The 23,398-nt window shown below is 34.1% G+C and overlaps 1 protein-coding gene across 6 annotated transcripts in view; it reads right to left on the bottom strand.

The window, feature by feature from the left end:
- The window catches only part of SLC24A2 (solute carrier family 24 member 2), an 89,567-nt gene that overhangs the window by 9,887 nt on the left and 56,282 nt on the right, over positions 1-23,398 (bottom strand). For 5 of the 6 annotated variants that reach the window (XM_072404381.1, XM_072404379.1, XM_072404382.1 and 2 more), the window contains 3 exons: positions 22,809-22,859; positions 5,204-5,302; positions 393-511 (listed from right to left, as the gene is read on the bottom strand). In XM_072404381.1, coding sequence (XP_072260482.1) covers positions 393-511; positions 5,204-5,302; positions 22,809-22,859 — 269 coding nt within the window. The remainder of the gene's footprint in view (positions 1-392; positions 512-5,203; positions 5,303-22,808; positions 22,860-23,398) is intronic. The other variant, XM_072404384.1, reaches the window with a different exon arrangement.

Genomic DNA, 23,398 nt, shown 5'->3' with positions numbered 1-23,398 from the left:
AAGTAAAAACTTGAAATAATCGTTTTCTTCTTTGATAAAAATCAGTGGGATGAGGTTGAATTAAAATCTGTCCCAGGCTATATGTATTTGTTTTATTCTAGGTATTTTGGTGAGGTTGTAGATACCCTCGGTAGTCCTGGGATCTCCTCAATTGGCACACAAGTTAAAAAAAATTAATTTATCAGAGTGAAGAAAAGTTGGGATTTCTTTGAGAAGTTCTTACTCTCCTAGTAATACAAACTGCCCACCGGAGTCAAAGGCAGCAGTAAAAACTTGACATTAGTTAAAAACCACTTTCTATTCTATCTAATAGAAAAAAATGTTTTCATTTCAGTTGGACTTTTTGTATTACCATTTTGCAACAAATTGTTTCAAAAATATTAGTGTATGACCTGTGTTTCTGCAGCTTCAATGTTGTGGGAGACATTCCCATTTTGAACTGGACCAGCAGATTCTTTAGGTGGTGTCACTTCCACTTCAATATTAGCACTGTTTGGAAGATCAACTTTGTCTGTAACGACAATAATTGAAAAGCAATAAACACTGTAGAAAACAGAGAAAGGGGAAGTTTTATTAAGGCAGAGTACCTGGTCTGGATCACACACTTGCTGGTCTACAGCTGATGTACTGCTAAAATAAACACATCAAAACAAGCATGTACCCGACCTTTGTTGTACTGTTTCATGTATATGTACCCTCAGCTTTAAAACATCTTAATGACTCATTATTTTATAGACATTAGCAACAGGTTAAAAAACGCACAGCTTTGACCAGGCATATAGGGCCTGATTTATTAAAGCTCTCCAAGGCTGGAGAGGTTACATTTTCATTAGTGAAGCCGGATGATCCAGCAAACCTGGAATGGATCTGATCCAGGATTCAAAACATTTGCTAGCAAATAGCAAATGACTTTCAAGAAATCCATTCGAGGTTTGCTGGATAACCCAGCTTCACTGTTGAAAGTCTATCCTCCCCAGCCTTGGAGAGCTTTAAAAATCAGGCATATTTTATCAACTTTGTACGTCTCCTTCAATACTCCATCATTGGATTACTTTCCATCCTGTTATTACCCTTTGTGAGGAGGAGCTGGGTGTTGTGTTTTCCTTGTCCCAAAGACAGAAGAATTTTTGGCTCTCTCATCATTCTTCAGTTTGTAGCTAATACCAGGAACTATGCTATACAATATTGTTTTGATGGTCCAGTTTTGATGGTCCGGTAATATTACATAAATTTATTCCACAGATTTCTAATCTTTGTTGGAGATGTCAGCAACCGCAAGGAACCTTTCTTCATATTTTCTGATCTTGCCAGATAATATGGTTTTTCTGGGCAGAGGTGAGGGAAATAAATCAAACATTTACAGACCATGTTATCCCTAATGACATGGCCTTCTCTTTTTTTATTGCTCCCTCCCCATTACAAAAAAATACAAACATCTAGTCGTGGCAGTGAGGGCATGTATTCCTACTCACTGGAAGTCTACAGTGTGTCCTACAGTGGATTTATTGTTTTGTTGGGTGAATAAAAAAATGTAATGGAAGAGGTAGCTGCTAGTATTCATGACACATGACAGAAATTGGATTCCCCCTGGTTTTACTGTAAATTGTTCTTCTACTCCCCTGAGTATAGGCACCACTTGGGTCCCAATTATCTTTTACTAGAACATATACTCTTACTATCTGTATCTCTTGTTAGGTTACTTGCACTGTCTTTTTGTAAATGCCTGTTCCTATTTAGTAAACCAGTTGTTCCTTTTTCTGTCTTTTATGCTCTTTTTTAATTTTAGGTGAATACATGTTTATTTGCATTTTCTACAACAACTTCAATAAATAAAATGTAAAAATAACACACACAAGTGTTATAATTAAATATCATATGCAAGCTTACTTTCCCAGTCATATTCTACTGAGAGCCTAAGACACCTTGGGTTTACAGGAAGTGGGTTAGGTGACACTAGATTTCCTAGTTTGCTTGCTTTGCCTAGGTTTGTGACAGGTGTACCTGAATTAATGTATATGATACCCCTTTCTCAAACTTTCTCCCCCCAGGATTCCCTGGACACCAGAAAATACTTGCTGTTATTTTATCAGCCGAGACAGAACTGATTCTATTCCGTCTGCCCCATGCAAATTTTACAGTGTCTGTAGAATAGGAAGTATGATTTTTTAGTCCTATTTTGCTACATTAAAATTACTCTGGTTTATTCAAGGTAGATCACTGGAGTGACTTTTGATTTATATAAAATGCATTTAAAGCAAAAAAACGAAACAAATTCTTTATTAATACTTATTCGACCCTAATCAATTCTAAATAAAGCAGACCTTTAAGATTATTTTTAACATTATCACACAGTTTTTTTCTGTCCTCCCACTTCATCCTTTTTTACCTATGTGAGAATGACGTATACTCTGCTGTGTGAAGCCCCCTAGGATATCATCATCATGTATCCCAAAAGGTTGCAGGTCATTATTGTGTGATTTTGCACTTACATAGATGACAGCTGCTATGTCATCAATGCAGGTGCAAGATTAAAGTATTTAAATTGCGGGAAGCAGTGGGGAAAAACAACCTGGTTGAGGCAAGCAGGGGGAGAACAACTTGGCTGAAATACCTGGAGCAGCAGTATGTCACTAGGGGGTAGCTATGACATGAAAATATATTCCAGGCAGAGCTTAGAAGAAGGGAAGCATAGTAAAACCTTTATCCTTAAGGAGAAAATTGGACTTCATAAACTAGTAAGTATCATATATACTCAAGTATAAACCAACATTTTTTTGAGCCACAAAATTCTATTAGAAAAAGAAGCTCAGTTTATTCTTACACCAGTAGATGGCCATGTGTCTTTGTAAAATGAGCAAAAAAAAAATTTTAGGAGCAAATGGTCCATCACACTCAACCTAAGAGCACAATATACATTATATATTAACCTACAAAAATGGGGGAGAAGATACATGGATTGAGTCCATGTGACCTAATTTTTATCCCTTACAATACATGTTTCAAAAATTATTCACCACGGATATATTTTGTCTTGTTACATTTATTATCTGTAAAAAAAAGTACCTTGGTTTATATTTGAGTATATATCACATGTTTTTATTCTTAAATGGAAAACTGTTATAACTAAATACATTTTAAATGGAATAATGTTTTTACCCATTTTTACCCTTCTAAACATAACTTTAATTTTGCTGCGGAGATCAAAACTACAGGTCAAACTAGAAAAAACATTTTTGTTCATTTTTCAAATCTCTGTTTATATGCTGTCTTTAAAGTAAAATAATTGGCCAAACAATATGTAAAAATAGATACATGTATTAGTTTGTTTCCTTAAAGCCAAGTCTGGGGATCAAAACCCTTAAATATATTCCTTAAAAGCCACAAAGGATAAATAACAAAACAGTAGGAAAATGTATTTTAAGTTAGAGCTGGATATATGCGCGTCTAATTTACTTCAACTTTGCACATCTATACATACTTTAGCTTTTGCCATCAACATCTTAAATCTTTGAACTTAAACCAATTTGGGAAGTGTTTGCCAACTTTATATCCTTGGTTTATGGTAACCAGCCGATCATGTATTTCCAGGAATGTAAACTAAGCCTGCATATTGTCTCTCTTTAATGTAGGCAGGTGACATGCCTAACTTAAATATTTAAGTATGTCTGCCATATTAGTGTCCCTTGTGCAAGCAGCTCCATACACAAAACAAGCAATAATCTAGATAAGGGCTGTGACTGTCTTGCAGCATTGATTAAACAGCCAATTTCTATGCATAAATGTGTCTGCTGCTATTATGACCATAAAGCACTATCGTTCAGGAAAGGACATAAAATACAGACAGTAATGACACAGCACTGTAATCACTCAGAAATGTATTTCTGCTACTAAATGGCCAATAATTCCGTACTTTGCAGAACAATTTTAAGCTTGCATTCTAACATTGAACAATACAATTGAATAATATATGAAAGTAATTTTCCATTCAGGAGGTATATCTGTTTTGTCACCATTTCTTCAAAAGTTGAAAATGTTTTATACATTTCCTTAAAACAACTTTGAGGAATATATTTTTCTTTCACAAAGGTAGTGCTTAGCTGTCATCTGCTTCATTGTAATCAAAATCATTAAACTTTGACCGGGCTGTACAAATTGCAGTTTTGCTTTTAATAAATTAATTTTGCTTGCATATATTTGGGTAATTTTAATGAATATTGTTTATCCTTACTCACTTAAATAACTGAATAATTACTTTGTAAATGTAACATTTTATGCTTTTTTAATCAATCGTTTCCCAGCTGATTATTACATTAAGAATAAGAATGCTGAGAAGAATTTAAATAATTTTCAGGTTCTAGTATTTGATAATGTTATACTGCATTGTGATCTAAATAAATAAAAATGTTGACATAAAACACCACTTCAGTGGTGAAAATAGAAGCATATTGAGAAAACTTAAAAAGTATTAAAGACATTACTTTTACAAACAGTTCCCTACAATCATTCTCACAAAAAAAAAAAAATGGTACAAAATATAATCATACCTAAAAAGTCAGAGCTGTTGCTAACTGTAAATTTACAGACAGTCCATGAACACATAGACAAAAATAGGCTGTTTGTAATGCCCAGTACTTTTTTATTCTTTTGAAAGTGCCTCCTAAAACACTTAAATTTCATTTTTACTGCACGCTGGATCCACAGTGGCATGTCATTTGTCTCTGCCCCCTGCCTGGCTGACCTACTTAAGCAGATGCCCAGCAGCTAACCAGGCTACCGGTCAGACTACCAGGAGCAGGGGGAAGACTGAGGGGAATATGGCTTAAATATTACCACTGAGGACAAATCAGATGCCTAGCAAACCTATCCTATCACCAACTGGGCCACCTTCCACAGCTCCAAACCAGAGCCAGGCAAATCACAACTGCAGGACCACCACCTTGCAGAGGAAGTGAGTATGGCAGAGACAGGTGTTAGTAATAGGTGCAGGTAAGACCGAACAGAAATTATATTCCTATTGTGTGATACTTTCCCCACCTCCTGGATTGTAAGCTCTTTGAGGCAGGGTTCTCTCCTCCTGCTGTGTCACTGTCTGTATCTGTCTGTCATTTTAATGTACAGTGCAGTTGGAGCCTGCTTCTAAACAGCCCGCTTCTAATAATTTGTGATATCTCAGAAAGCTTTCCAATGAGACATACACACTCACCTATACAGTTGGCAGCTCCATTAAGTCTTTCACTGTCATCTACCTGACACTTCTTTTTTGCCATTTTATTCAGAATTGATGCTTTCTCTTTGAACTTTCCTTAAAATATTAAACAGAAAGACACAATTAGGGATGAATTAATTGACACAGTATTACATAAAAGTGAAGCCAATAAAACATATAAAAATTCACATGCTTAACTGTACATAATGAATGCAATGACGTTTATCACTTTAATGCACATAACTTCATTACTAGTTAACATGGCTTTCAATTATCACTAAAGTAAAAAAAAATATTTTATAATATTTATAGTTTTTTGCTTTAATGATACATTCCTTTCACCTGTTGTACTAAAAAAAGGTGTTCAATTAGTCCCCATAAATACCTTAGATCTATTGCAGAGAATTGCATATCCTTAATGCCTGTGGCTACATTGCATGCTCATTCAGGATTTTTTCCTTTGTAGCCATTACTTTGTGCTGTAGAGAGTTGAGACCACAAAAGTAAACACCTACATCTCTTTATACAACACAAGAAATCATGGGGAATGTATTTTTCTTATAGGGAGGAAGCTAACAATTAAGCTGCTCCACCAAAACTGCTGACCACCAACAGCCTATACATACCAGTAGATTGATTGCATACATTACTTTTTAAATTAAAAACGTTTTTACATATATTAACTACATATGATTTTGTGCTTGATGCTAATTAATAATTCTTAGGGGTGCATTTATAAATTATTCCTGTCAATTAACTAGATTTGTCCTTAAATTTGGTAGAATATACTGCATTTACCATTGTGACTGTTGTGCACATTTGATAATGCATGAAATGAAACATGAAATGCAGAGGGACTCATGGGCAGTGACCATGCAGATTCATTACAGTGGAATAATTTATAAATATACCCCTTATTGGGGGACTGTATCTTAAATCTCCTGTCAAACATTTTTTTTTTACATTTTGATATATAAAAAAATTGCATATTTCTGTTAAAGTTTTCATTTATCCAGGTCACATAACTCATAGTAGTTAGCCACACTTTTTTTTTGGGGAGCTCAGTGTTCTTTAAAGAAAAAGATTGCAAACAAGCAGGTAAATATGTTTTATTGCTGAAGGGACATCACCTTTCTCTATTTTAATAAAACTCCCGCCTGCTAGCAGTTTTTAAATTGTGTAATTTTAGTTACGAATTAGGGTAACTGAAAACATAGGTCAAGTATTGATTATAGGGTCTAAGTTTTTATAATAAAAAATGGAAGAAAATGGACCTTGGAAATTAGCTGATTTTGGAGACTTCAGTTTGTTGGATTTTGAAGAGCTCAGAACTAGAGGTTTGTTAGATCTCCGGAAGAGAGATATTTTCTAAGAATTTGTCTGAGAAAAAAAAAACATTTGCTTTGCAACGAGTACCATTTATGTAAAAAAATCACTTGCTTGCAAAGCTTCAGCTCATTTAGTAAGCTAAGTGAATTAGCCATTGCAATTCATAATAATAAATTAACATCCTATTTTCCTTTAGTAATTCAAACTGATTATTTTCTTTTAACTCCTAAACTCTGTGCTAGAACACTGAGATGTAATTTCTAACTCAGAAGCTTGAATATACTGTCTATATGATCATGAGGGTTAGTACATAGTACAGCACCCTTGCTGTGCACCTGCCAGCAGGGAGTAATATGAATATAAAATTGCAGCTTCACTTTATCTAATGAAATGTTATATAAAAAAGCCTGTATCTTTGGTGAAAGTGAATATTTTAGGATTCTTGACAAAACCACTTTTAGGTAAGTAAGTATAGGTAAGTACACCTGTACAACTACCGTAACCCAAACAAATCTCCTATCATAAAAAATAAGCTACAGAAATAATGATACTGTAAATTATATTGAAAATGTATAATGTGATAACCTGCAGCACTATATTTAAAATATATCTACCATGTAATAAATTATAAAGTGCAACTGCTCTCTAAATCACTAAGGATACATAACAAGTGACTCCCCCACAAAAAAAAAAAAAAACATCATTTTTTAAATATAGTCTAGAGTGATGAATTCAGTTGTAGTGATAACTTCAATATAACACCCATGTTCTGTGCTTTCTTCACCTTAGGTGTTACCTCCTCAATACAGAAAGAAATATATGACCTTGTAGATATTCCATTGTATCTATTCTACAACAATGGGTTTTCATATCCATGTCAATATCATTTTTGTACTTAGACTCACTTTATAGAAAAAATAAAATTATTCCACCAGGTTGCTCCTCAAAGTTGAACATTGAAAGCTCCTATAAAGAACAAGGTTACTACTCTGTTACATTTCCTGTGTGCAAAACAGCACTATAAAAGCATATTAGATCAATCTGTTGCTCCTGTCCACTTCTTTCACCTACGAACACCAGGCCCCCATTAATAACCAATATACAGTACAAGCATCATTTTAGTATCATATTTAGAGACAAGGTAACTGCAAAATAAATCAGACCATTATAAAATTATAAAATAAATAGACCAACGGCAACAACATGAACAAATGAGTGAAAGCGTAAACAAATGTGTGACCACCAAAAAGATTTGTGAAGTTCTATCAGATACATAATTTATTGCCCTCTATTTTTTCTCTTTCTTAGGCAGTTTGGTCATTATGTATACCTACCTGTAACCGCACACCAGTAAGATCTTTGCTTTACCCACTGGTGCTCTGACAAATACCGCTACCTGCACAAATGCACCACTGGTTTTATTCACTTAAAGGAAAAATCTGACACCAAATACACATACCTTACACTGAAATTAATTTAAACTTTGCTACACAGTGTAAAAAGAAAAGAGTGTTAGTTGATATGGTAATTAAAGTTACTGAAAACAAGGTCTTGAGTACCAATAAATCCAGTGTTCTATGGACATAGTACCATAAAAACTCCTATAATTCAAAAAACTGTTTTTATAGCAACCATTTTTTGTATATCAATAGTGTTTATAGTAAAAGCAACTATGTAGAAAAACATAATATTACAGAGAAGGAACAATAATAATAACTATCAATGCTAACATACCTTTAGTTCCTGTAACTGTTTTTCTTTCCAGTGTCATGAAATGGTTATTATATATATATATATAATATCATTCAATATGTAGGTTTGTGAATGGAGAAATACATAGATATTCATGTGCAAATATACACCAAGTAATATATAGCCATCATTTATTGTCCTGTTTGCATTTATTCAGTCTTTAATTTACAAATCTTCAATCTATTCATGCATTTTAATGTGGCCATTCAGGTGTACAACCAGTCAGGCTTTATTTTCTAGGGAATAATACCAAATAATCATATTTTCATAAATCAGCTCATGTTATTGACATGAGTTGAATAGAATTAAAGGGCTTTAATATGTGCATATTTTCATCTTTTGAAAGGGAATAGAAAGTAATTTCCAAGAAAATATCTTGTAGTTGTGCATGGCACCACTGAATATTATTAGTATTATTATTACTATAAGTCATTCTTTGTCTATTATAGCACAGCACAATGACAACCAAAGTCGTATAAATGTGCCTATACTTTGACAGTGACAATGTTTTGGGGTTGAAGGGTACAGAAACTGAAATAGATATGGTCATTACCCATTCTTCTGTCCCTACAAGCATTGTTTTACTAGGAAGGGTTAGAACTTCTACTTAATTTTAATGCTTTATGCAAACTGAATCCCACATTAAATTCCCCCAGGATCACTATGTATAGAGTTCTGGGTTCTTTGGGGTGTTTGTCTTTGTGTTCTTTTTGCAAATTCATGTTTTTTCAAAGCTCAAAAACTAATCATCAAAATATTTGGCTACTGTTTATATTGGCCCTGGTGTATATTTGTTTGACCTCAAAAAGGCTAGAATGTCAGTATAGACGTATGAAAGCTGCTCACTTGTTTTTATGTGCAATATCCAGAACAGTGTTTCTCAAGCTTTTCAACGTAGGGGATCCCTTGGCATACCTTTAAGGTCCTTAGAGAACCCCTTCTAAAATTACTGTATCCACAGCTAACAGTGAATTAATGTGGTGATCAATGGGAAGAATAATTAATCAGAGTATTGGTGGATACAAAGGGATGTCTGTAGACTATAATTTGCAGTATACCTGTAGAATACTAGATAAAGATAAGCAGGGTTATTGTGCTTCTCTGAAATAGGACATAGTTGTAAGAGCAGTAGAGAGACTTGTCATTATTCTCCCTGCACTGTCATACTCACTGCTAATGATGTCACGGAAATTAAAAAATACAAAAGGGTACCACAATGTGTGTGTGTGTCTGTGTGTGTGTGTGTGTGTGTGTGTGTGTGTGTGTGTGTGTGGGGGGGGGGGGGGGGGGGGGGGGGGGGGGGGTGATGTTGAGTGAGGTTTGAGGGTAGTATAAGGTTCCAAGTAGAGTTTAGCATCAAAATACATTTTTAACCCAGTTTGAACACTCAATCGCATGCAAAAAGGAATTTAATTTTAACATGATTGAATAGTTTTTCAGAAACAGCCTGCAGGTACACCTTTAAATTAACCAAATGTAAAAATGTTGCAATTTCACTGACAAACACCTTAATATTTATATTGTATCAATAAGATATAATATGAAGATAAAACACCAAATAGGGAACCCCGGATGTTATACTGCAGGTTGTATCTAAATATATTTTTATCCAAGTTCACACAACTTGGATTTTCATCCAAATTCACACCCTTTTGACTGCTTGAATACAACAATCACCCTTTCTTTTATTATACACCCATCTATAGGCTAATTCCAATATATAGATATCCTCCCACACTCCTCACCAATTACATAACAGACTGCTGCAATCTTTATCATCTGAAACATACCAAAATTCATATGTCTATAATATAACACTGAGTGAAACGCGTTGGGTAACAAGACGTTTCATTGACTATTCTATGCCATAGCACAAGATATGTATGTTTAGTACAGCAGTCTCCACCGCATGACTTTACAATGGGAGATGAATAGGTACTAATATGTTAATGTATATTTATACTTGCCACTAATTACTCGAAGAAATATAACTATTGAAAAGCAGCCTTGTGGCCCTTCTCTTTTCTTTCAATTTTCCATTTTCTCCATATGTGAAATACATAGTGGGGGGCTACTTTTACACTAATGCAATCTGAAAGAACGGGTAGGGAAATCCCTTCATAATATATTCACACACCTCTTATATATATTTACAATCATGAGTTAAATTTGTGTGAATCTTGGGTAAAACATTGAAAAATAGATCTTCAACCTTCTTGAATAACCAGGCCAGAATGACATAACTCTTGCACAGGAGTCTGTGGGACTAGGATGCACTGGATGCTTTTTTGACAGGGATCAGGCAGGTAAGTATGTTTTATTGCAGAAGGAACATCGTCTGTTCTTTCCAGTAATAAAGCACAAATTTGAAAAGCAGAACGTTCTGCTTTCAGGCCTGCTATTGCTTGCTTCCTTTTAGGAATACTACTTGTCTGGCTACGATGCTAATACAATAACTTCAAAACTTTCTGAAGCACTGCCCTAAAAAAGAACATGCAGATTAGAAAGCCAAAGTCAGAGTCAGAAATTATGATCATCTTCATTTCAGGGTTTGATAGAAAGGATAGATCACAATGAGTTGATTTTTTTTAATACAGGTTTCCTCAAATGACATGGAACTGAGCATGGAGAAACATGCTGTAGAGTTTCAGGATAACTTTGTTAACTAAGCTTTCATTACATGGGAAGCAGAAATTAGATCAAAAAATATATCTGTTCAACTATTGACTGTTCTGCAAGAGGACAAAGCTGTGGTGCAGTGAGCCATTATTGAAAGAACTCTGCATTCTTTTCATAATCCTTGTTATAAACATAGATCCGATAATCCGCTACTGTGGGCCACTCAACTCTGACTGACCCCAGGTCTAAAGCAGCCAGTCCTTTACTGCTGAGAGACATAAGAAGGTAGAGGTAGATCCAACCTATCAGTGTCTACTACAAGCCTAAACCTGTTAGTTTTGACACAGCACTCTTCTACTAATCATCACTCATGTTTGATTACATTGACCTGACTCTTAAGCACACCTTCATAGACTCTCTATAATGTAGAATGGAACACAGTGAAATGGCAGAGAGACATACCACCTAGTACTGAAGCACCCACCACACCGATTATAAGGAGACTGGTACCAATGGGTCATTTTTGTATCTTAATACACTGCAAAGCTGCCATTGGGTCCAAATTCGTAACTGATCGGTTATCAGATGGACAAATATATAGGTGTTTTGTGTATATTAGAGTGGGTCATTCTGTGTTAAACATACTAAACATCACAAGTGTATTATTATTAATTTGGATATGAAAAGGTTTTGGTAAAGTTGGTTGCACATCAGAGTTTTCTTAGTATTTTAATAAAATATCAAAATTGAAATGTATATGTACATGAGCTCTAGAAAAAAAAGTAAATATTATACCAATATATATTGTGTATCACTAATGTCAAATTTATTGTGGATTGTGCAATGGTTTTCTATTCCTTCCTCCATAAGTTTTGTAATATTAGTGATGCAGAAATCAACAATTATTTTAAAGTATGATATTCTTAAAGTGTATGAAAGACTTTTTGTAGTTATACTTATTGCCTACAAACCTGCATTTGTTCCCTAAGCCGAGTATGCAGATAGAACAATCAAGCTGATTATGAGCAAGACTGATTGATTCATCATGACTCATGACAATGAGAGTAAAGTGGCAATCAGAACACTACTCAGAGACAATAATTACACAATTTATTCATCCAGGGAAAATGACATTATGAGCACTATCATCTTGGACATATGCCCAATCTCTATGACAAGCTATATCTTAAAGGGGCTCTATCCTAAAGTAAAACAACTCAGTAAAAGGTTTTTGATTGAAGTAGCTATTCCCTGATTTGTGTGTAGTATACCAAGACAACTGGGAATCTCACACATGCATCATGGAGTTCCAAGTTCTGTAGGTATCACAGCATAACTTATATCATCAAGACAAAAGAACAAGCAAATCCATCAGATAGTAATTAAAGAGGCACTAAATAGGGGATTTTCTGTTTATATACTGTGCAGCACAGTTAAATCAATCATTAGGAAATAAAAAGACTAAATCAAAGATGTAACATGCCAAGAACAGATCATCCACTAAAAGTAAGTGGCTGTGCTAGAAGGAGGCTAGCAAAGGAAATCACCAAGAGACCTTTTACCACTCAGAAGAAGTTTCAAGCCACAGTGGCTGAGATTGGAAAGACATTTAGGACATTTAAACCTTAGGTGGTTGAAGATTATATGCTCTGATTATACTATAATTGAGTTTTGCTGCCATCAGATTAAACCTCATATCTGGTGTAAGCCAAACACTGAACATCATTGTTATTACACCATCCACACCAAAAAGTATAGTGGTGTCTGCATCATGCTGTGGGGTTAATTTTTTTGAAAAGGCCCTGAAAGGTTGTGAGGACATAGTGAATACAAATTCAGAAAAATAAAAGGAAATACGAAAAACTTGATGAAGTGCAAAAAATTTAAACCCAGGATTATTTATATTTGTAGTAAGATAATCACCCCAAGGATAATGCCACAACTACATAAGAATGATTTAAAAACAACTATGCTAAAGTTTTTGGAATGGCCAGTCCAGATCTCTATCAAATAGATAATTTGTGGCTATGCTTGAAAAAGTCTGTTTATGCTCCATCCTGCAAAGAAGCCAAGAGGAAGGGACAAAAAAATGTCCAAATCTGATGGAGACCTGTCCATACAGACCTAGGGCTATAACTGCTGCCAGAGGTGTATCATGGAAATACTGATATGATATATATGCAATTAAACATTTTGTGTTTTTCTGATTTGTACTTAAACTCCCTTTAAAGGGATTTCTTTAATTCTAAGATAAAATCAACTTCTCTTAATAAGAAAAACAACACAAAATCAATTTATAAACATACTGCAATGCACAATTTTTAAAAAAAAACAAATATGATAACTTTCAGGAAGGTTATTACTTTTTGAATGGTAGGTAATGGCTGTATGGAGGGCTTGGTCTGGAAATGAGGGATTATGAAGATGAAAGTAATCCAGTATAGAGACGGGGGAAGGGCAGACAGGAATTAGCAGTGTTGGAAAAAGAATATACAGAAGGTAATACATACAGATGTACAGCAGTTTGTAACCAAACTAAAACATACAATGCATCCTCGGTGGTACAGTGGAACATTTATTTAATGTAAAGTGCTGCGTAATATGTTGGCGCTAAATAAATCCTGTTTATTAATAATTTTAATAATAATACAACAACCACAATGTGTTTTTTGTTAAAGACCTCTAAACAGAAACAGTGTCACAAATCAATGCAAGAAAATGTGGTTCTGTACAAAAATAACAAGGGATCATTATGCTGGGATACTATACTAACAATTTAGAACCATGTCATTAGCAAACTTCTAGCTAAGACAGAATGTTTGCTTTATTGCCAGGGATCAAACAGTGCCAGATACTGTGGCAGATATCCTGGACCACAGACAAACCCATGCCATCATAAAATCAGAATAATGATAAGCTAACCAAGTAGTGTTACAAGGGTTACATAAATTAGAACAGTATGCAGCATTTTACTATTATTACAGATTTTACCATTTGATAATACCAGCGCAATCAAAGTAAACAAAACAATTAAATAACAGCATAATAGTCTGTGAAACAATAATCTGTAAAATAAAAATACCTATTCACACTTTCAGGATTTTTCAATATATTTGTTGTATTTCATGTCTGCTGATTCCAAAAATTACATCAGTTTCATTGAATTGGCTCTAGTTCTTGTGATACAGGAATCGCAATAGACGATTTTACCAACAACAAATGTTAACACAGCATATTATTATCAATCTTTATTTACACTGATATGTTGCATCTTATATATTAAATGTAGCATTATTTTCATGAAACTTTCATTTGCCTTCTTTTTATTCATACATTTTCCTTTGAGTTCTTCAAGAAGTTGTTTAAATTACCCTAATGTATTTTGCTACATTTATGGTGAATATTCTCAGCAAAAACAGAGAAGAAATATTACAGAATTTGTGAAACAAGCATATCTTGCAAATTTTGGTATTAAACTGGGGGGTCAAGATAAGTATTGGGCTCCCCATATGTTATGCATAACTTGTGTCTATGTGAGTGGAAAAATGAAAAACTGAAAAGTCTGAAATTTGGTGTACCTATGGTATGGAAAAACCCAGAAATCATCATAATGTTTGTTATTTTTGTGCTGTGAATGAAAAAGGTTTCAATCATTATAAGAAAAACAAGTGGGAGTACCCTGATGTGGAATCAGCAAGACGACCTGTGCCGGATGGTGCTGATGTTCCCATACCGGTGTTCAGTACACTCCCTGATATTCCTGTATCCGACATGGAGGATATACAGGGTTTGGAGTGTAATCCAGGAGTTAGCAGTGGAAGTGAATATAAAGGAAGTGTTTCATCAAACCAGCAGTTCTCCCAAGAAGAGCTAGCAAAAAGACACCAAAGTGGATACACAAAGTACCCATGTTTTATCTGTTTGTGGGACAGTGGAGCAAAGAAGGATCACTGGAAAAAAGTGACATGGCCTCCAAGGGAAAACATGAAAAAAGGTGTGGCGAACATCATTAACGAACCAATGGTTGACAAAAAAAAATCATTCTCCCTCCACTACACATAAAGTTGGGATTAGTGAATCAATTTGTTAGAGCTCTGAACAAGGACAGTGATTGCTTCAAATACATTTGTAGATTCCCTGGATTGAGTACTGAAAAATTAAAAGCAGGAATCTTTGATTGACCCCAGATTTGGAAACTGATAAATGATTCAAATTTCACAAGTTACATGACTGATACTGAAGCTTCTGCCTGGCACAGCTATGTCATGGTTGTCAAGAACTTCTTGGGTAACCATAAAGCACAAAATTATGAAGAACTGGTAAAAAAACCACATTTTCTTGCATTGATTTGTTTTATGCTCTTAAACTATGAGCATAAAGGTATATTATCTCTGAAGCCATTTGCAAAAATTCCAAGAAAACCTTGGTGATTTCAGTGAGGAACAAGGGGAGAGGTTCCATCAAGATATAAAGGTGATAGAAGAAAGGTATCAGGGTAGATGGGATAAACACATGATGGCAGACTACTGCTGGAGCCTTCAATGTGATTGTCCTGATCATCAGCATAAAAGGAAATCATACTCAGTTTTTCAATTACTTCTTTGTGATTAGTTTTGTAAATATACTGAATATAGAATATATTGACATTAAGTATTTCAAAAATTTAATTGTTTATACGTTGGCTTATCTAGTTTAATGTTTTGGAATTTTTATGTTTCATTAGTTTTCTATGAGGTCATTATTTCAAAAACTAGAGCCAATCTAGCAAAACCAATACCATGTTTGGAATCTGTGCATCAAATATAACCTAACATGTCTTTAATCTGTTTGGCAAGAAAATGTTTGTTAACCAGTGTAATCAGGAGTGGATTTAATTAACATGAAGTTTATAAGCTTAGACACAAAAAATGCATTAGTTTGGGAGTTCTCTACTACTAGCACTACTGTACTAGGAAACATTTGTAACTCCCAAAGTATAGAACAGACACAAAATACACCATACACAACATCTTGGTTAACATAACAAATTTAAAATTGAACTCTAACAATAAATGTCTGATTAATTACCTTTAGAATATAATTAATTCAACAAACAATAGCTATTATAAATAATTGAGGTTTTCAATTAACCATTTAGAAATAAATTGTTATTAAAAAATGGACCGCAGGGATTGGTACTGTATGGGAGATATGTTTTTTCCTTATATAGAGCATCGACTCTTTAAACACAGGGCTGCTTATGGTTAGTTTGTTTCAGGACTCTGGACCCTGGAATGGGAAGGAAGGCACCAGGTGGACCTTCCCATTCTACCCAGGTACTGTTAGGAAATGCTAATCGGGCTGGTGATTTCGTGCTGTGCAACACCACAGTTCCCCACACAGCCTATTTTTCCCAGCAATGTCACTTGCAGCAGCAAAAGCATAGAGAAATAGCAGCAGCCCCTGCTTCCAGACTGTGGTGTTAGATTGGGGGACTTGTGTCTGGTGAGGACTGGTGCTGACCAGGGCATCACAGGTACATCCCTGAGTTTGGATCCAGCCAGACAAGAGTCTGAAGTGGAATGGCAGCAGGTAGGTTGCAGACAAGCATAGATGGTAGCTGTATTCTTTGGCCTCAAGGCTTATTATTTGCTTTAGACTGTTATTCCTTACAGCCTATCTTCCTCTGATATCAATACCCATAATAATTTGTCTAACTGGTTCGATCAAGCAAATCAACAATTAGCCTAACTGATAAGTTACCAGAGCAAGCAATTTGGAAGATCAATCTATTATGTAAATACATTCTTAACCAATTAACCTGGCTGCATTTATTTTCTTGTTTTTCAAGCTCCTTTCCTTTTTTTGAGTGGTTCAGACAATCACACAGATTTCATGTCCCACCGTATCATGTTCAGTGTAGCATATTAATGGAAGAACTGCTTTTTACAGTTGAAATGTGATGGATCTGCGTCTTTCCTTAACCCCCATAAGTGTGCAGCCATTTCAAAATACCTGTAGTAAACCCTTAGTCATGTACAAAAAGTATGATGCCAATAACCTAAAAGTGAATAAAACAGAATGAGAGCAGGGCTGCCCAACTCTAGTCCTCAAGAGCCAAATATAGTTGAAGATTTTCATTAAAACAGTAACAATTTTCTAAAGCTTTGTAAACTTTACCTTACTAAATATGCATGCTATGCAATTCTTGTATCTATCAATCGTTCCCTGCACATAGAATACAAAAAGATAATGAACTTGCAGAAAAAAGGGTAATATGAAAATACACTGATCTAAAATTCCATTACAGTGGGGAAAGGTGCTGGGTCACTTTGACCATTCGAAATAGGAACTAGCCATATCTAAAATTTTCAAAGGACAAAGAATAAACATTATTGTAAAGAATGCAGTCAGGATTATGACATAAAAGTTCGGAATGACCATCCACATAGGATTCTTGTGTATGTATCACTGTCTGTATTAGTCTGTCATTTGCAATCCCTATTTAATGTACAGCGCTGCGTAATATGTTGGCGCTATATAAATCCTGTTTAATAATAATAATAATAATAATAATACATAGGCAAGTGCTGCCTTATAAGGTAAGTAAATCTAAAATCTTGAAATTAAATGCTTAATGTACAGAAGGTTAAAGATATGTAATTAAAATCAATAAATCTCTTTCCCAGTGCATTACAGACTGCCATCTGTCATTTCCCTTCTTTGCACTTAATTTGTTTAGTTTATAGAGAGGTTACACCAAAGGGTAACAGTATATGTGCAATCTTGCCAGGATCATGAGTTGTAAAATTTACATCCGTACAGATGTCTTTTAATCCGAAACCCTCTTTAATACAACGCCTCGTGAGCACCACTGTGTCATTGTATATAGAGTTACTACTGTTCTGTGCTTACGTCTCTAAAAAGAAATCCGAATACTATTTGAAATGACTACTAGTCTATTATGTGTGTTGCTATTGCACTATTCACAAGTTTGAAAATAGTAAAGTAATATGTTATTGGCAACTTTATATCAACAGAAACAGGATAAACTGAAGATACATTTTTTTATTTAGTTAGCTAAGGTCCTGGATACACATTATGCTATGCATCTGAAAATAACTTTTGATCTATTGCAAGTCCACTTCAACTGTAATAATAGCAGTTTATGAGATTCACTTCTTTTGCATGTGCAGTTTAGCCAAAGACCTAATTATAAAAGTTTAACCATATAAAATTTATATTTTATGAAAAAGGCATTTAGGTTCTTTGACCATCAGCTGACTTGCAATTACTAGCAAACTAGGATAAAATAAAAAGGACATAAAAGCATTCTTACAAATAAATGGAAGGGGTGCATTTGCATATTCTTTGCTGCTCTTTGAAGCATAGAGAAATATTTTATTATTTGTAAAAGTAAACTTTTACTAGTGGCTGTAGAAGCAATTGTTTCTCTTAGCATCTTTGGTAGTAACTCCAGTATCTTTTTGGATGAATATCTCCGGCAATACATGATCTAAAATTATTTGATCAAGCAGAGGTTGTCTGATTTATATATATTTTTTTTATTGTTTAAAATTAAACGTAACACTCTCCAGAGTATAGGTGTCTCCTGGACCCTGCTCACTGTTCTAGCTTCATCACTGATTTTACACTATCTATTCTGGTCTGGGTCTAATATATGTGGAATAAGTCCATTTGTATTCAATAGTCTTGATTTATAAATAATAGGGGTTAAAAATTGATATTTGTTATGTATGTAAGGCAATGGAAAGTTTTCATTATGTTTTCTTTAAATTTGCAGCTGTTTGCGTTATTGTATAACCTATGCCTGTTTTCATAAGTAAACATTTTTTTAAATTATATATTAATACCTTATTATAAATTGTAATATTTTTTATTATTAATATAATAATTATAAATATTATATATATTAAATACAATGTTGGGAGTACTGCTTTAATATACTTACCATCGATAGCAAACCTTTACTGTATAAAAACAACACTCGTGCTTACAAAGTTCTGGATTACATGTGACATTGTATGTAACCTTTGAGCTCATACATATTGTCATATCATGAGGACAGTTTTTGACTTTCTTAATTATGTCTACATATTTGGTTTAGGTTTAGGCAGTAATATTACAACTATATCTAATGGAAACAATGTTCTGACAAATAAGGTGTTATTCCTGGGGGAAAACATCACAAATGTTCCCCACCTAACTACATTCAAATTATGAGGATATATAACGAGGATACATGCTTGGATCAAAGGACAAAGTGTCTGTTTATTTAGGGCTGACTGTATAACATAAATCACAAAGAAATAATGTAAAACATATTTTTAAGTAAACATTTCTTCCTAACTAAAAGCAAGTCAAGCAAACCAAGGCTAAATGGCAAACAACATGTGAGTGCAAAATGAAATCTGGAAAAGCCCTAAATGGAGAATGTTAGTGGGCCAAAGCACCCAATGCTCATAGTTCATTGAATACTTTATAGTGGAATGTTTGTTGCCACAGAAGATGCTGTGTCCCACAGCTGCAAGGAGCTAGAGAGCAAATGGAATATAAAAATGTAGCATGGCATCAGCAAGTCAGAGAACAAGAGGGAATGGACCAATAGTAGATGTAAATGTCGGCTAACAGAAAATCACACTGATTCCAGGTAAGTGGACAACCCCTTTTTGAATAGTACAAAAAGTCAATCTTCTCATCATACTTTGCCTATTCAGCCCAGGAACCAAAAAAATTATAACAGAGGTGCAAAAAACATTCATGCCTAGTTTGTCATCAAGAATCTTTGAGCAATTGATGCCGGGGTTGTGAGGCTATGTGGGTAAATCACTCATTTTCAATGTAACCTTCACTGGTGGGATATTTCATTAGTAATTACACCTCTGCATATTCTTACTTTATCTAGATGCAGAATTCTGTAACCCTTTTAAGAGTTACTGTAGCTGACAAATATACCTTCCTTTACATAAGTTTCTCATTGTGTACATCAATCTTTAGAAACATGTATGTATGTCTCACACCCAAGATTTTGATGTGTTTTAGGCTAGGCTTCTTTTCATTCCAGAGCTCAAAAGAATTTTTTTTTGTTGCTTCAGCTTAAGGTAAGCTGTTTTAAAGATAGCGGACTGTCATAATTGTCTCTCCCCAGTATATTGTTGGCATAGCTGCATCAAAAAGCATGCTTTTTCCACCTTCATATCAAGTGCAGTTTAATCTCTGCGATACAATTTTGTTCTAAATTGTACAGTAACAGTAGTCTGCAAAATATTCCTTTGCCTTGTTTCTATAGCTTTTGTTTTGCTACTTGTCTATATTATCTGTATGAACTACTTTAGGCATTTTGCCAATATTATTGCTTACTTGGGCATATTTATTGGGAATATTATCTTTGTTGTGTAAAGCACATAATACATTGAATTGCCACTCTGTGAATGTAAGAGAATATTCTTTCTTTTCTAAAGTCTGAGTTTTCATAGAACCATGGGGCTGTCAGGCTCTGCTATTACTACTGCTGGGAAAATATCACTGGTGATTTTTTCCCTTTATGCAGCTGGAACCCAGAGGAAACATGGAGCTCAGCTGTTTTCCTGATGAACTACACATAACTTTCTGCTTAGTGATGCCATAGGAACTCCAGATAATGATTGTACCATATTTTTTGTTGTTTCTCTCGTCTTTCTATGCTGCCGAATCAACCAAATAAACTACAGGGTAAAAGGGGTACAAAGGTTATTAAGGGCCTATAGCTAAGAGTAACAATTTTTGCTTTATCTTGTTATATATGTTATATAAAGGAGCTTCTATAATAGTTGTCATCTTTCATGCATGATTAGGGTAGCATGATGTCCATATACAGCTAAACATGCAATTAACATTTTTTGAGGAAGACATTGGAGGCTACTTAATTATTTCAGCATAGATTTACCTTTAAACATACATTTGTAAAACTATTTACACAAAATGATTGTCTATTTTCTATTTAACCTATTTCTATTAAAGTCATCCTACATTCCTTTTAATCTAAGAGCAGCCTTCCTTTTTAGATAATCCACCTGATTTATTAAGACACTCCAAGGCTGGAGAAGATACACTTTTATCAGTGAAGCTGGGTGATCCAGCAAACTTGAAATATATCTGGTCCAGGATTTCAAATATTTGCTAACAAATAGCAAATGACTTTTAAAAATCCAATCCAGGTTTGCTGAATCACCCAGGATCACTGATGAAAGTGTATTCTCTCCAGCCTTGGAGAGCTTTAATAAATCAGGCCCAATGCTGGAGAACTTATTGGCACTAGTTGTTAGCACTTCTGTCCAGAGGCTTTTAATTACCTATGGCCTATTTTCCTGAATTTCTAAATTTGAAGTGTACAAGCACACATTGATGTTGTTATTTAGGATAACTTTTATGCTGTATTCATATCAAAGCTATTGTTATCAATGGCAAATATAAATATAAACTACTCTTTCTTTAAGGTACACAGGAAATGAGTACAATAAATACAATCTTTATTGTACTTAAACAAAAAAAAAAAAAGCATTTATTGTTGAATTTACTATAGTTAAAATTTAGCTATAAAATTTATAGCAGGATTTTCAATATAGTATGTATTGATACTGTTCAGGCAAATGTTTTCATTAAAACTTCAAGCTAGATTTATATATATATATTTTTTTTTTTTTTTTTTTTTTTTTTAAAAGATCACATCAAAGCACAAAAACAGTATCATGCACCTGCAACCATTCTCCTAAAACCATTTCAGTTTTGAATGGGCAACAGTCAGTTGAACACCTTGTCTACTTCTTATGGCTCCAAGAGATTTTCCTGTAGAACTTTGATTTCCACTTAATCCGACTTAGCCATAAGGAAGGCAACACTCACTCTTAGTTGGATCTGCAATGGTTTGGTTTTATTGCTATTGGGTATATTTAGGTACTGAATATCCTAAATGTCCAATCGTTAGCAACCTAATCTCGAACCAGAATTTGTACCACATGGGTATAAATATTCTGCACAGTCCCTATATAAATTAAGTGAAAGCCCCTGGCAAGTAGATTTCTACTAGACTTCAAACAAATGTAATACAAAGCAGTATATGCAGGTTACCACGTAAGTATTCACATTTAGAGGAACATAGCCCTGAACACTTAGACCATAAGTCTTTAGTCCTGCTGAGGTGCACAGCTGTAGCTTTAACTTGAGGAGCAAATATATTAAAAATGGGAAAAAAGAAATTTAGCACATGATTGGAGATGTTGCACATGGTAACCACACCGGTTTAATTTTTCCACTGCTGATGATAACTGAAATGTGCTAATTATTTCTCCCAGTTTTAATGTATCATTTTCTTGATGATGATCCAAAATTTAGGAGCTTGAAAAGCAACAGCTAAATGTCAATCTACCAACAATGGAAGGCCTTTTAGCATAGAAGTACATATTGCATACCAATGTACAAACAAAATTTAGGACTTATTACTTCTTTCACTGTCATAGTTAACCAGCTTTCAGTCACATACAGAAGTAAATCACAATATCTCAGGAATACTCCTGAAAAGTAGTATTAATCCTAAAAAGTAAAGTAATATCTACTCTCCTAAGAAAATATATAAAATATGATATAAAGACCTTTACAAATGTCAGATAATGCAAATGTATTTTAGCCATGCTGAATGCAAGTCATTCGCTCATTGTATGGATTACACCCAAATGTTAATTTATAACCATACAACACAACAAAAACAACTGAAGAGTATAATACAACACCAAGAACAACAGCAGCAACAACAACAACAGCATTAGCAGCCTTGGTGGACAATGCAGGAATGAGCAGTACATAAAAGCTCATACAATACAAACATGAACAAAATACTAGCAAGAAATTGTTTACAAAATAATCTTACCTTCTTCAGTCATAGTGTCATAATATTTTAGTTTCCCATATGATCCAAGCTCTACAACATCACAGTAAAAACAAAAGGGTAAGGCTCTATAAATAAGGTGGAAGGAGTATAACATATACAGGCACTGAATTAGCCTATTACATTGAAAAAAAAATCCAATAAATGTTATTTTTATCTTTTAATTAAAGACTTTAACTAGATGTGAAATTGAATCATAGAATTTTAATTTAGTCTAGGTAAAATATTCAAATGTATAATTGAATGTGAAAAAGAACACAGGTTAAGAAAATGTAGTGTTTTGATAATTTTATTGCCTATTCATTTTTAGATTCTCGGGACTATAGTTTAAAATTTTATATGATTTTTTTGTCCAATAAATATGTAGTATATACAATATACTGCATTTTACTATTTCATACTTACCATATACAGGTAGGCCTTTAGAGTGTGCAGATTTTTTCAAACTTAAATACGCAGAAAATAGAGTGTAGTTTGATTCCATGCTGTTCTATTCTGAATATACACATTGCTGAATGAATCGGAGGGACTGTCCTCCCACATCTGGTCTTTAATTCATACAACTCTGTATG

This window comes from Pyxicephalus adspersus, chromosome 3, assembly GCF_032062135.1.
Source record: "Pyxicephalus adspersus chromosome 3, UCB_Pads_2.0, whole genome shotgun sequence".
NCBI classification, from domain to species: Eukaryota; Metazoa; Chordata; class Amphibia; order Anura; family Pyxicephalidae; genus Pyxicephalus; species Pyxicephalus adspersus.
Note: the sequence above shows the minus strand (reverse complement) of the source record. Positions and strands in the feature narration are given on the sequence as shown.